The 14475-nt window shown below is 28.9% G+C and overlaps 3 protein-coding genes across 9 annotated transcripts; 2 read left to right on the top strand and 1 right to left on the bottom strand.

Moving 5' to 3' along the window:
- The first annotated feature begins 5 nt into the window (after window positions 1-5).
- On the top strand, window positions 6-9909 carry LOC114871545 (zinc finger protein ztf-16). 3 transcript variants are annotated; one of them, XM_029177579.2, is made up of 7 exons: window positions 6-273; window positions 5694-5926; window positions 6035-6266; window positions 6343-6611; window positions 6688-7023; window positions 7091-7311; window positions 7550-9909. In XM_029177579.2, the coding sequence occupies exons 2-7, from the start codon at window positions 5751-5753 to the stop codon at window positions 7792-7794; spliced, it is 1479 nt and encodes a 492-aa protein (XP_029033412.1). In that variant the 5' UTR covers window positions 6-273; window positions 5694-5750; the 3' UTR covers window positions 7795-9909. The 3 variants fall into 3 exon arrangements, with proteins under 3 accessions (XP_029033412.1, XP_029033411.1, XP_029033413.1); XM_029177578.2 differs by lacking the exon at window positions 6-273 and adding an exon at window positions 4817-5413; XM_029177580.2 differs by lacking the exons at window positions 6-273; window positions 7550-9909 and adding exons at window positions 4817-5413; window positions 7418-7537.
- On the bottom strand, window positions 602-3327 carry LOC114871546 (lipase 3-like). Its single transcript, XM_029177581.2, is given in 7 exon segments — window positions 602-787; window positions 789-913; window positions 1149-1398; window positions 1613-1859; window positions 1993-2219; window positions 2475-2636; window positions 2910-3327. Coding segments are annotated over 7 exon segments (1221 nt in total). The 5' UTR covers window positions 2952-3327; the 3' UTR covers window positions 602-619.
- A 140-nt stretch (window positions 9910-10049) lies between the features above and the next one.
- LOC114871543 (liprin-beta-1) lies at window positions 10050-14459 on the top strand. Of its 5 annotated transcripts, none has more exons than XM_029177575.2 (11): window positions 10050-10235; window positions 10780-10866; window positions 11018-11175; window positions 11295-11456; window positions 11610-11735; window positions 11859-12033; window positions 12636-12934; window positions 13095-13271; window positions 13343-13714; window positions 13995-14174; window positions 14265-14459. In XM_029177575.2, the coding sequence occupies exons 1-10, from the start codon at window positions 10223-10225 to the stop codon at window positions 14151-14153; spliced, it is 1728 nt and encodes a 575-aa protein (XP_029033408.1). In that variant the 5' UTR covers window positions 10050-10222; the 3' UTR covers window positions 14154-14174; window positions 14265-14459. The 5 variants fall into 5 exon arrangements, with proteins under 5 accessions (XP_029033408.1, XP_029033407.1, XP_029033409.1 ...); XM_029177574.2 differs by having other exon boundaries at window positions 10728-10866; XM_029177576.2 differs by lacking the exon at window positions 10050-10235 and adding an exon at window positions 10381-10487.
- The last annotated feature ends 16 nt before the right edge of the window (window positions 14460-14475 follow it).

Here is a 14475-nt window from a genome sequence, read left to right as displayed (position 1 = left end):
TTTTTGGTTATTAAAAAAGTGTGTACTTTTGAGAATATAGTAAAAGAAGATCAGCTTTGATCAGCTTCTTTTAGGAGCAATATGTCTAATTAGTCAGTAGTTGTAGTTGCTATCCAGTTTATCCACGTGGCAGTGTATTCTTTAAATCAGCAGTACATCTTTTATGTAATATCAGATTTGTTAGATAACCAGGAAAGAAGAGCAAGAGATTGCACCTACTTCACCTGGTACAGTCCTTGTTTTGTGAAAAATTTCTCATGCAGCAAACCACTGGTATTCTTTTACAATTAGTTATTATTCTAGTATTAATTACAAAATTCTCTTCTATTCTTATTAAAGCGTGAATAAAAGCGAACCTAAATTTACCAGAGTACAAAGTTCAAACAGAGGCACGAGGTGTTTAAAAATATTTATTAGATGATTAAGCAATTTCATTCGCATTGTTTTTGTTGCTGTAAATGAAATATTACTTTTTTTTTATTAAAGTAAATTGTAATAAAAAGATCAAGAAAATGGTGGAAAATTGAACTATAGCTCCTTAAAATATATTTTCTGACTATACATTTTACAACAATAACAGAATAATAAATAAATAATCATCTCAATAAAAGCTCTTTTATTAAAATTTTTTTAAAACTGCTAAAAGGGGATTATAAATTAATGATTTCACATCTTTACCCCATAAATAATCTACATGATTGAATTTTGGACACGAGATTTTCCGTGTCCCTATAACATTTGGTAGCCTATCCGTCAGTTTTTTCACGTCTGCGGGATCGGTCAAAAAAATCGTTGTCACTATAAAATATCGCAACCGGGACTTTTATCTTTTCAAGATCATATGATGGCGGTTGCGTTGATCCATAGATTTTTAAATTTTCTTGTGCTCCGTAATCAAATTTACGAAACGATCCTATTAAAAGAAAATAATATTGTTATTACAATTATATTACTTTATTTAATCTAAATAGTACAGATAATTGATCAGATGTAATATTTTGACTCCATTGAAAAATGTATTAGTAAAAGATGAATGTTTTCTAAAAGAAAACATTCATGTATTCATGCATTAGACAGTTAATTTTATTTGTTAATTATTTTTTAAAACAATTCTAATTAAATAAAGAAAAAAAGATTGAAAAATTCACCTGACAGTATACTTTGGCTATAATGAATAATCTGCTTAGCAGAAGCACCAGCTGGGAAATGCCCTAAAATTAATGGCAGCATAGACTTATCTAATTGATCACTACCAAATCCAGCAATTAAAGAAAACCAGCACACACAGAAACCTTTAGTAAGACTATCTGGAGCATTTCGAATTAGGGTACCCAAAGCTCGTGCTTGTAATCTGTTACGTGGGAACCACTGGTGTACATTACAGTAAGAGGATCCCCACTAAAACACACTTATTATAGAAATGTCAGCAAAACATAGGAGAAAATAATCAGATCAGAGGTAGATTTATTTATCAGATACATAAATACATTCCGTTTGTTATTAAATTCATTCGAATTAAAAATTTCTGTTGTGATTTTATAGGGAATCTGATTTAATCTAATAATTGACCACCTCTGATCATAATAATTATTTTGCATATCTAAAAACACACCTCCATCAAGCCATAAAAATGAACAATCAATTTAAGCAAAGGACTCCTCTGATTTGAAAGAAATGCTACTGGTGCCAAACTAACCATTCCCTTAATCTTTCGATTATATTCAGGTTTTTCACTGGCCATTATATAAAATGCAGTTGTACCTTGACTATAACCCACATAATAGAGTTCTGTATGTCCAGTGTGTTCTAAAATATAGTCTATTGTTGTTGGTAAATCGTAATAACCAATTTCATGCCAGCTAAAAGATTATTGAATTATTCACCTGCTAATTAATATAATTATTTTCTTACATATTCATTTATGTATCTTACATTTATTGTTATTTATTAATTTCATTTGTTTAAGTGATATCATTTTTAGACTGTAATTACCTGAAATTCCAAAATTCTCTGTCCCTTGTCGTATACTCCTTGTGTTTTCTGGAGTATGCATTACCTCTAGCATTTCCTAACCAAACATCATAACCATTATCACATAAGAGATATGCTAAAGCCTTTCCTGGACCCAGTAATACCCAATCAGCTGAACTCGATAAGAGTCCATGGTGAATCAGAATTGGTACTCGTTTGTTTACATTATGTATGTCATAATTCTCATGCTAAACATTAGATATTTATTTTATTTCAAGTTTATTATAATTTAATCTAATGTTAGTACCTTTTAACTCTTTCGCTACATTAGAATTACCTGCAAAAATGTTAATACATTTAAACTTATCAAAATACATGACACAAATTACTATAAATTATAAATAATAAATTAATTAAGTAGTAATCTCTAGTAGAGAAAGAGTTAAATTATTATTTACTTTAACAGTTATTTATAAAGAATAATTTTAGCATGATTACCTTACCTTTGTTGAGTTATCATTTAAAATTGTTTCATTCTTATTAATGTCATGGGAATGCTCATGTGTACTTTTAGGAAGAACTCTATGTACATTTAAACAATATCCATCTTCTGTCCAAATATTGTGTGTCTCTGGTATGTAATCATGTGTCGCAATTATTTCTGGCTAATATAAAAAGAGCAGTGTTATTTTCTGTTAGCAATGATATAACAACACAAGAGACAATTTGAATTACAATTATTAAAATACATTTTTTATGTAACTTATATAAGAAATTATGAATTAACATTAAAGAATATTAAATAGTCTAAAACATATTAATATTTTTTATTGTCAATGAATAATTTAATGATGTTTAAACAAAATTTAAAAGAAATATGTTTACAGTAACTGCAATTAAGCACAACAAATTCAATGAAAAATAATAAAGCATCTTACTGTTGTCATATGAGTCTCATCCTGGTTGGCTACTGAGGTCATTATATGAACAGCTACTGGAAGAAACTAGTTTTTGCAACGAAAACGATGTCCAACTTTCACCAAAGGACACTCTTTTTTTTTTACTACTATCTGTTGTCCTTTTATTTCTCAAGTATTTGTTAAATAAAAAGTATATTTTAAATTATGTGTCACCTTATAAACAGCACTTAATAAATCTCGAAAGATCGAGAAATATCGACACGGTTTGACAAAACTTTATTTCTTAAAATACAACTGGCGAAGTTGACCGCGGATCTCAACATGGAACTGATAAATAGAATAATTCATGCTCATGCGTAATAAGTTACTGAATTTTTTTAAATTATGCAGAGTTATCCATTTATCTTAGAACGCGCGCACACAAGGCCAGATGAAGGCGACAGCAGTGTTATAAGTATTCTCACAACAACATTCAAATGTAGATGCACCTACCATCTATTGGCTGTAATTAGAAGTTTAATCGTGTATGTAGATCGCTCACTGATGGATTCATAAGTGTTTGTGAGTGGAGTAGCCGATCGTTCGTTTCCTCCTACACGAGATTATCGTTTCCTTCCCCCATGCGTTACATTAAATTTAAAATTCTTTGACAACAGCCATTGACAGCAGCCCAGAAGTTATCTGCGAAGCCAAAGAACAAAAAGACAGCTCATTGTTTGCAAGCGCTTATTCAGCAGCTGGAAACATGTGTCATCTCTGAATTTTTATAATTACAAGTTTAAAGCAGACATTTGCCAGATAAACTTTAGTGTTTGATCCAAATAATAAATTCTAGGGACAAAACACCTTATTTTAAAAAGCCCGCCATAGACAAAGGCGTCTTATGCCCTCTATTAACACCTTCATGACCCCACACTTCTGGTTACAATTAATAGATGGCAGATGCACCTTTATTTAAATGTATTTGTGAGAATACTTGTGATGCTATTGCCAAACAAGCCTGTTGTTCTTATACGGAGTTCTCAGATAAATGTATGACCTTGTGCAAGAGATAATAGAATATAGAATATAATTTAATTTAAAAAACATTGATAATTTAGTTTTTCAAAAATACATGAAACATTATTCAGTATCTTTATTGTTTAAAACTATATAAATATAGTATTATAAGTACGTTCTTATGTACAAAGAAAATATTCAATACATACAAACAACTTTAATGTGCAAATTTACGTATTATACATTTTTTGTAGTAGAATTTTTACGCAAGAAGTCAGTAAATGATATATAGGCTATTCCACCTAACCTATGTACTATCTTAAGTATCTCGTTTGTTTTTTGGATAATAGAAAAAAATATCATCTCGAGAAAAAACATGATTCGGTATCAAGGGGCAAATATTGTGAGCAAAAAATTTTTCTCAAGATCATATTTTAATGACCTGTAACGTGATCTTTGAATAACCTTACATATAAGAAATCTATAAATGAATAGGAATAGATGTAAATAATGTAGTAATTATAGTAAGGGGATTGATAATGTAAAGTTACTTAAAATGTCTATCAAGTTCAATAAATTTTAGTAAACGTTTAATTAATGATCCTCCGATCTCCCTTATTTATTGCTTAGAGATATTAGCTCCAGCAATTCCAATATGTTACTTCATAATTTCTTAAGAAATCGCTCCAAGATAGAAGTTCAATAACTACATACATATATGAAGTTACTTGAACTGTATGAACTTTATGTCAACAACACAGATTAGGATTCTGCATGTTGTAATTTGTATAAAGCATAAATGTGCGCATTACAATATTTTGAATAAACAAATAAGGAATAGTATTTATGAAGTAGAAGAATGAAATAAAATAAGTTTAGATTTTACTAATAAATCTATATCAAATTATTTAAGATTAATTGTTTAATTTTACAAACATTCCATGAAATAATATTCATTTTATGATTCGTGAAGAAATCGAGGCGCAATACCGATTTGATAAATCGAAAAATGCTGAAATCGAATATCATTAAGATCGATAATTTCGATTAATCGATTGTTCTGAAAAAGGTAGTGGAATAGTAGTGTGCAGTGGTTCACAAGGGTATTGTGAATTTGAAGTAACAGATCAAATAAATCGAAGTAAAATTGAAGATGATTGATTACATGTAATTTGATCAGAAAACATAAGTAGGAACCTATTTTTCATAAAGTGATGCCAAGTATATAGTAACGAATTCAGCCAAATGGGTGAAAAACTGCGTCATCACTGACGGATTCTCCCGAAACTGGGACAAAGTGCAGTGTACTCTGGCATTGCGCTTTACCGGAATCTCACTCCATGTCCTAGTACCCTCCCTCCTCTTTCTTCACCCTCTCACTCTCTCTCTTTCTCTCTTCTTCATTTTCTATCTCGCCCTCTCATTTTCTCTCTTCCTCTTTCTCTTCCCTCCTTCTTCTCTTTCTTACTCTCAGGCTTGACCAATCGTCTCGTCATCCCCGAACCCTGGATCGAAATTGACAGGTAAACATCAAGATTTACGAAATTTTTATTGAATTACTTGTATTTTTAGATAATATTTTTTCCCATAACGTTCATTACTGTTTATTACATCTACATTTCACTATTACATTATCAGTAAGTACTAATACTCTATTAAATACTATGAATTACTTACAAAGTTCCAGAGAAGTTGAATACATCCTATATGTTTCTTTATAAATACTGCTTAGTATTCTACACATAATGTTAAAGATTTGTATTGTAAAAGAACAGATAAAAATATACTTTTTTAATATTGCAGGTAATCAATAACGAATGGTGCAGGTTGAACAACGTAGTGTTTGGAGGGTTCGATACCATGTCAGATGGGGTTGATGCTGGCGGTGGGGAAAACGAGGTAGATTCCCATTCCTGTTCTCAAACCGATGTTGGAGAGTCATCGAATCAAAGAGAAGAGGAAAATTTAGACCCAGATAATGAAGCAGCCCTAAACACCAATTACGATAGCAGTGATGGTGCTGTGCCTGCTTTTAGGTCTGTCATCTTCATGTAATTGATTTTTGGTATTTCAAATGTTTCGATAAACATTTAGATAATCAAGATTTTAAATAGCATATCAAAGGATCCATAACATGTGGACAGGTGTGAAAGGTGTGAAAACTATGAGACTATAAATAAAACGGCATTTTGTGCTCATCAAGATCAATGTTTGGCTAGTGCCGAGCCAGGGGAAAGTGCGGAAAATATTGAGGCTGCTGAAAATGATGGAGATGGAGAAGAAAGTCATCCTGGTATTCGTTCTCATAGAAAAATGTTTGAATGTGATGTTTGCAATATGCAATTTTCAAATGGAGCTAACATGAGGCGGCACAAAGTATTAATTTTCACAATTAAGTTACTGTTGGAGTAAAGGTATGGTATTGTAAAAAAGTAAATAAATTTATTTATAGATGAGACATACTGGTGTAAAGCCATATGAATGTCGTGTGTGCCAAAAAAGATTTTTTCGAAAGGATCACCTGGCAGAACATTTTACAACTCACTCTAAAACTCTGCCATATCATTGTCCAATTTGTAACCGAGGTTTCCAAAGACAAATTGCAATGAGAGCCCATTTTCAGAATGAACATGTTGGCCAACATGACATGGTTAAATCTTGCCCTTTGTGCAATTATCGTGCAGCAACTATGAAGTGCCTCAGGTTACACTTTTTTAATAGGTTAATATCTAATTATTCTAATAATATCGTATCGTTTTAATAAATTACATGTTTAATTAAGTAATTATCATTCTAGACATGGAATAGATTTAGATAATCCAGGACCAAACAGTTCAAGTTCATTAATGAACAGTTGTACTCCAGGAGAAGCTATGCCTTCTGCTCCTCTTTCAGATAGTGGAGATAGTACTGGAAATCGTTCGGCAGATAATGCAACTCCGCCAATGCATTTCCTGACACCTCACATAGAGATATCAATTCCTTATCCAGAACAAACTCCGAACCAACGAAATCCAAGTCCTGCTCCCCTGAACGGAGATAGCCCAAATAGCCCTCAAAGTGCAGATAGTAACAGTAATGCACCAAGCAGTAGTCATCATCAGTTACCTATTAACAGTAGTGGCATCCACAGGTATAAAAGATATTTAAAATATTAATATTAATCTATTATCCAGTCTTATTTAGTTTTTTAATTAAAGGAGTCTTGGTGGAAATGAAGACACAATTACACCTTCTATCTCACTAATTCCTATTAAGCAAGAACCAAACAGCAATGGAACTGAAGAAAATGGAGCAACATCTAGTAACCTTCCACTACCGTCTTTGATCAAAGTTTCTCCATTAAAGTCCCTTCTCAGAGATGATTTACGACGCAAACTTTCATCTGGTTCTGGAAATAATAACAACAACAATAATAATGGTAATTCTACTGTTTTATTATACAAATCATTGTTGTTATTGATAAGTTCATATAATTTAATATTTGTCAATATTAGTTATATTTATTTATGATATTTTGGCTTTAGATGGATCTATTTAGAATGTTAATCAATCAAATATTAATTTGAAAGGTTTAAATTTTTGCTCACTAATACACCTATAGCTTTACTTTAATTGAATAATTCATACAAGTGTAGATTCAATTCATTTTGTAATAGGTAATAACACTTCAAATTCAAATTCCCATTCAAGAGGAGAACCTCCTAGTTCAACAAGGCCCGATCAACGAAGCAATGGGCTTCAGTGTGCTCATTGTAAAATCACTTTCCCCGATCAAACACTGTATTTTCTGCATAAAGGGTGTCATAGTGAGAGTAATCCTTGGAAATGCAACATTTGTGGCGAACAATGTTGCAATTTGTACCAATTCAATTCACACCTATTAAGCAAAAGTCATCAGTAGTAAAAAAAAAAGCAAAACGAAAAAATAACGTTGTTTGTAGAGTCATAGAATCTCGATTATTTAAATATTTATTAAATAATATAATCAATTTTAATATGATTTATACAAAGAATACTAAAAGCTTGAACCAAAAAGAAACACATTTTACAGAAAAATATTTTTACTTGTTTTAACATTTACATCTCGATTTACATAAAAAGAAAAAAAAATCAAATAATCGAGATTCGAGGACTGATTTTGAGATCTGGAAGAAGTTGTGCCTTCACCAAAATACCTTTGCCAACATTCACATTCGTCCAAATCGTGCTAATTTATGATGGTATGAACAATCCGTCCATGGGGCTTTATTAAAACGTATTCCAGAAGCTCTATCTATAATTTTAAACCTAGTTGTGTATACTTAGATTTAAAGAAAGAAATAAACATTGAATACCAATTCTTTTTGCACACCGTTTTTTGTTTGGCACTTTTATAAAATTTGATATAACTTATTTTTATTGCATTAAAATAGAGTAGTTATTAATTTAAAAAAAAAAAAAGAATAATTAAGATTACACTATATACAAATTAAATTTTGGTCCTTAATTTATTATTATGGTGCAAAAAAAGAATCGGGTTACATGTATCGTTATATATAAATATTAATATATATAAATAGAAGGTGATAGCTGAATATTGTATCAGCTTAAGAAATATTTTATATAGAAATATTTGTACAAAGAAGTATTAAACCTGAAAAAAATACATAAAGAAAGTTATGTTATATTTCAGAGGTATATACTAATACCAGAACGAATTGTTACACAGCTATTCAAATTAAATTTTATAAAAGTATTTATGAATCAGAATTTAAAAACAGAATTCTATGGAAAGCTAAAAATGGGGAGAATACAAAAGTAAAATGGAATTAGAACTTCATTAAAATTAAATAGAAGTCAAATCAATATTAGCTTTAATACAAATTAGTACAAGAAATTCATTTTGTTATAAAATAACAAAATATGATTTTCCACTCTAGTGTTTCTATAAAAATGATATGTATATACGTTTATACAAAGTACCCAATTTGTTTGCAATCTAACGTGTATATTGCCTTTGAAAATGATACAAAAAGTACATTTAAATAGAGTTATATATGCAACACAAATTATATATTTAATATTATGTCAAAATAAAAATAATAAGATGCGACAGATTATGCAGTTAAATTGGGTATTCTGTATATATTTTATTTTAAACAAATATACCGAGAGATGTACGCACGAAAACTGTTGTCAATGGTTGTAATTATTTAAAAATCGTTCCATAAATTGTGTAGTATTTAAAACAATCTATTATATTATTATAACTATTGTATTAATTATCAACACATAAGTTATTTATTGTTTCTTTGCATTCCAATGTGCTAAGTTTTAAATACGTTCGGGTCTTGATGATGTTCTTTTATTTAAAAATTTTTTTCTTGTTCTATTTTATCTTTCATCTACAGTATTTCACAGTTTGGAATACTAAAATTTTTCAAACTAATTATTTTTGCTATTAAATAAAGCTCTAATGAATTAAAATTGTCTAAAACTAAAGGAAAAAACATTTATTTCAATAATATATATAATTAAGGCATCTTGTTTTAATTAAAATGAAACTATTTTTAACGCTTTAAGGTAAACACAGACCAATTAAGAAATTAATAATTAATAGTAGTTAATTGTTAATTATAAAGTAAGTTGTATGAAACAAAGAAATTTAAATTAACATTGTCAAAGCACAAATTTCTTTAACACCTTTATATAAATACACCCCATACAAAAAAAAAGTTATAGAAGATTTTTTTTTCTAGATTTTCATATTTTATAGAAAAATTATAGTAGGTCATGAAAGATAATGTTTTTAGTAATATAACAAAAATCATAGTAAAAATGAACTCATTTTAAACAAAAGTAATATAATAAAGATATGTAACATAAAGTGTATTTTTAATTAAATTACATTTGCACTTAATGTAATCTATGATTTGTTTGAAAAATTATTCTGTCTTCATTCGGTATAAACTGTATGTATAAAAAGAGAAATTATTTCCGAGTTAACTTAATAAATTTTAATATTAATTTTTTTTTATATCACAATTGAAAATTGTTTATGTTGTAACTTTGATTTAATGAATATAATTGAAATATACATGGAACTTATACAATTTTTCTATATATATGCATACGTATACATATGTATATGTATATATATATGTATATTAGGTATAGTATTTATGTTTGTAGCCGCAGATTACATGACAAAAGCCTGCGAAATATTGTAGTGAAAAATTATTGACTGTTATTTATGACACCTGTTGCTCTTTATGGACTTTTCAATTGAACCACTATTTTTTAATTTAAATACATTCTGAAAGATTTGTGTATAAATTCAAATTTGAATCATGGTACCCAGAGGTAAAATACTAAGCATTTTTCGTAGAACTATACTTTCCTATTTATTACTTTTTTTAAATGTAAAAACAAATGTTTATTAATTTCTAGGATAGAAAATATAAAAACTAAAGGAAAAAAGTTAATATTCATTTTCTTGTCAAATATATAAATACTTAAACAAATACGCCATTTTGAAATGTGACTTTGACATTTTGTTTTGTGTTTCTTGCTTTCTTTTTCTCCATTTTCTAACATTGTTGATCTAAATACAAGGTTATGATTTAAATCACTTTTTAAACTCATTTTTATTGTAAAGATAGGTCTAATTTTAAGTAATAACGAATTTGTATATAAGTTGTAGATAATTGAATTTTGTACATTTTCCTTCAGGTTTACTTTTTGAAGTTTTACAGAAATTTTGGAACTTGTATTATCTTTTGTGTAATGTTTAGAAAATAATACTTTCTATGTATAACAAGTACATCTTTTTATACATGTACTTTTAATATATAGAAATCAACAATGGGTAAAAGTGAAGAAAAAAATGAAAGTACAATATGTCCAGGTGAATCAACTTTTCTTACAAAGCCATCAAGTAAGGCTAGTAAGATGCTAGAAGCTGCATTATTACAGATGGATGACATAATTTCTGGTAAACCTCTATTGTTTTTATAGTTGTATTTCAAATTAATTTTATTTCAAATATACATAAATGAATAGTTCCTTGAATTTAAAAATATTTAAAACTTACATTAATTATTTAATAAACATTTGAATTTTTAACAATATTATTATTTTAATAGGTGCCTGTGCAGAAAGTAATAATGAGGGAAATATGGAATGGAAGGACCCGGTTAAAGAGGCTACAAAAAATCTTGTCACAGCAATTAAAAGTTCTCCTAGGCCTCCATCTCCACCAGATATAACTACCATTGAAATTTTATTGCAATGGATGCAACCAGTATGTGAATTCAAATGTTTATATTTTTAATTATTTCAATTGTACTATATTATTTGATAGTATTGTGTTATATGATTAGTAAATTATTGTATTGTTTATACAAAAGTATGATATTGCAGGAACGCTTAAGAAAATTGGAAAATGATCGTGAAGCATTACACATGGAAGTATCAGTGTTATCAGAACAGGTGGATGCACAGTGTAATAAAATCCAAGAACTGGAGAGTATGTTAAGGGAGAAGAAGGATTCACTCAGAAGGATGGAGGAGGCATTACAAAAAGTAATTTTATTCGTTTATTCCTGTAATCATAATGCTATTATTATTTGATGATATGCTCTATACTTTTATTTAAATTCTACTGCATTTTAATTTAATTTGAATTCATATTTCTACTCTTATTTTCATTTTATTTAACAATTCTGCTTTTTAAAGGAAATACTTGCAAGAAGCGCTTTAGAAACACAAAAATTAGAGCTTTTGAGCTCGTTGTCAGAAATGAAACTCAGACAAGCAAGTTTAGAGCACGAAACTCTTCGAAGTACAAATACTGTGTCAAATGTAAGTTAATTGAAATATTCAAAATTAAATAAAAATTTTAAATTTTTACAAAAAGTTACATGTACGCCTTTTTTAAAATATATCGAAATAGAGGAAAACATTAGTGTTAGTGGTTTATTATAGGGAGAAAGATTTGGAAGGCATACGAGTCAGTATAGTAGTCTTCCAAGGCCACCGAGTTCTTCGAAGAAAGGCGTAGTGTTTGGTAAGATACCCAGTTTAGTTTATGGAGCACACACGACGGTACCATTGGCCGTTAGAGGAGCATCCGCGAGATGCCTGTCTGCACCTACCTTAGGTTGCGATTGATTTCTCCTTTAAGCATGTATTTTCAGTTTGTTTAAAAAATAACTATTTTTCTTCTGTATGACAGGCAGTCGTGGCTAATACTGTAATTAACAGTGACTGAATCTATTTTTTTAAAGCTTCGTTTTTGTTTTTGCATGAGTATTTTTGTTTATATTTTATTTGATCTAATAATAAATAATTACTTACGATTAGTGAAACAGTACTATATACTGAAAATATTTAGATAGAATATTTATTGTATTAATACTTGGTTTTATTGCTTATCATAATTTATGAGAATAAATTACAATAATTCAAATTTATAACATATTTTTCATTAATATTTTATAACTAAAAAACATTAAAAAGTGTACTATTTTAGCTTAATTTAATAATGCATCGGAACAAGATAATAATTTTAAATATTTATACAAGCTGTGTCGAAGTTTCATTGCTCAAAAACAAAAAAAAAGAATTAGAGTTAATATTTAATGGCTAAATCAGTCAAGAATCATATTGATCTTGATTGATTATTTATGATATGTACCAAAGTGCTAGCCATATATAGTGAACTTAATATTATAAATCCTTTAATTATTTTTTTTATTTCAGCCGAAGAAGAGAAAGCAATTATCATAGAAAACTCGAATTCTCGAGTAGAATTGATTACACAGAAACCTTTGGCAGACCTTTCAATGGAAGAAATTGGAACTTGGCTTGCGAACATAGGATTGGAATGTTATGCGGGTGAACTTAGACGATGGGGCGCCACTGGATCAAAATTATTTGACTGTTCGCAACAGCAATTAGAAAAGGAAATAGAAATTAAGAATGTTTTTCATAAAAAGAAATTATTGTATGCGATAGAATCAGAAAAGTCCGGTAGTGATAAATTTCTTGGAGCAGACAAGGTACTTTTTATTATTTTATATTCAATGATGTACGTATTTATAAATATTTTAATATGTATTCAGCAATTACCTTTCATTGTTATTGTTATACATTGTAATTAAATTTGAAACTATTTAAATTACATACAAAACATAATTATGAAATTATGGGAAATTATAGATGGACAGTGCAGCTGTTTTAAGATGGCTTGATGATATCGGTTTACCACAGCATAAAGAAGCTTTTCATAATGCAAAAGTTGATGGAAGAATGTTGCATCGACTTACTACCGAGGACCTTTTAAACCTTGGTGTCACAGCACAGTTACATGCAGCAAGTCTTAGACGAGGAATTCAGGTATTTTTATTATAATCATTTTAATATAATTAAAGAATAAATTATTCAAAAAGATATATTTAATTTTATAGATTTTACGAGAATTAAATTTTGAATTCGATAATCTCGAAAGAAGATCTATCAATGGAAATGGAATGGATGGTAATAATGTTCGTCTGTGGACAAACCATAGAGTGATGGAATGGCTAAGAATGGTTGATTTAGCAGAATATGCTCCAAATATGAGAGGATCTGGAGTGCATGGAGGTTTAATGGTATATGAAGGCAGATTTACTTCAGAACTATTAGCCACATTACTTAGTATCTCTCCTGGGAAAACTCTTCTCCGTAGACATTTAACCACTCATTTCAATCAAATCCTTGGTAGAGAAATTGTACAAAGAAAAAGAGAAATAGAGAGCACTCTTGGATTCGTTCCACTTACACTTACTGCTCGTCTGAAGGTAATTTTTTGAATTATTTTTACTTTAAGTAAGGTACATTCATCAAGTCTTTATTAATGAATAATAAAAGATAATTTGTTTTCCTGTATGCATACCAAATGGGTTTGACCAAATATAATTTGAGGTATTTTAGACATAAAAATAAATTTGAGCAACATAATCAGTTAACGTTACTGATTAATTAAATATATTTAAATGAAATTATTTTCAACAAATAAGAATAAAATAAACACCTGTTGTTGCAATTAAATTTTTATAACATTTTGAATATATGATTCAGGTACCAAAGAAATCTCAGTTCACTTTAAAACGTAAAAAAAGCAAAAACGAAGCAGATTATGGTAACTTGGTTTGTCCACTGGAAAGTTCATCACCAGATACCCCATCAACCCCTACTTCAACTCCAGGAAGTCCCAATTTGAATTCACCTACATTTTAAGTGTTATTATATACCAGTTTTGTAAGTCTAATACAAATAATCTTTTGATCTTCTAAAATTTATTATTCTGTTTTGCAAATTGTCACTTGCATATGTAATTAATTTTTTCAGATCTAAGGGACAACAATCAAAAAAGTGTGATTACGTGTGAAGAGACCAATTGTAAACAAACAAAATCGTCGGGATCATCTATTTTAACTTTATACTTCATTAATCAAATTTACACGATAAGAATAACAATTGTTTTCAAAAATATATATAACTGCATTGTTTTTATGCAAAGAATTTTTCTCAAATGAATTTCAATTCATAATTTTTTACT

This window comes from Osmia bicornis, chromosome 16, assembly GCF_907164935.1.
Source record: "Osmia bicornis bicornis chromosome 16, iOsmBic2.1, whole genome shotgun sequence".
Classification (NCBI taxonomy): Eukaryota; Metazoa; Arthropoda; class Insecta; order Hymenoptera; family Megachilidae; genus Osmia; species Osmia bicornis.
The sequence above is the reverse complement of the archived record's forward strand: the minus strand, read 5'-3'. Positions and strand labels throughout refer to the sequence as shown.

Coding starts and splice junctions, on each gene's coding strand:
- LOC114871545 (XM_029177579.2), top strand. CDS start 5,751: ATGTCAGATGGGGTTGATGCTGGCGGTGGGGAAAACGAGGTAGATTCC. Junction 6,612..6,687: donor AGGTTACACTTTTTTAATAG/GTTAATATCTAA, acceptor TTATCATTCTAG/ACATGGAATAGATTTAGATA. Junction 7,024..7,090: donor AACAGTAGTGGCATCCACAG/GTATAAAAGATA, acceptor TTTTAATTAAAG/GAGTCTTGGTGGAAATGAAG.
- LOC114871543 (XM_029177574.2), top strand. CDS start 10,737: ATGGGTAAAAGTGAAGAAAAAAATGAAAGTACAATATGTCCAGGTGAA. Junction 10,867..11,017: donor GATGGATGACATAATTTCTG/GTAAACCTCTAT, acceptor TTATTTTAATAG/GTGCCTGTGCAGAAAGTAAT. Junction 12,935..13,094: donor AATTTCTTGGAGCAGACAAG/GTACTTTTTATT, acceptor GGGAAATTATAG/ATGGACAGTGCAGCTGTTTT.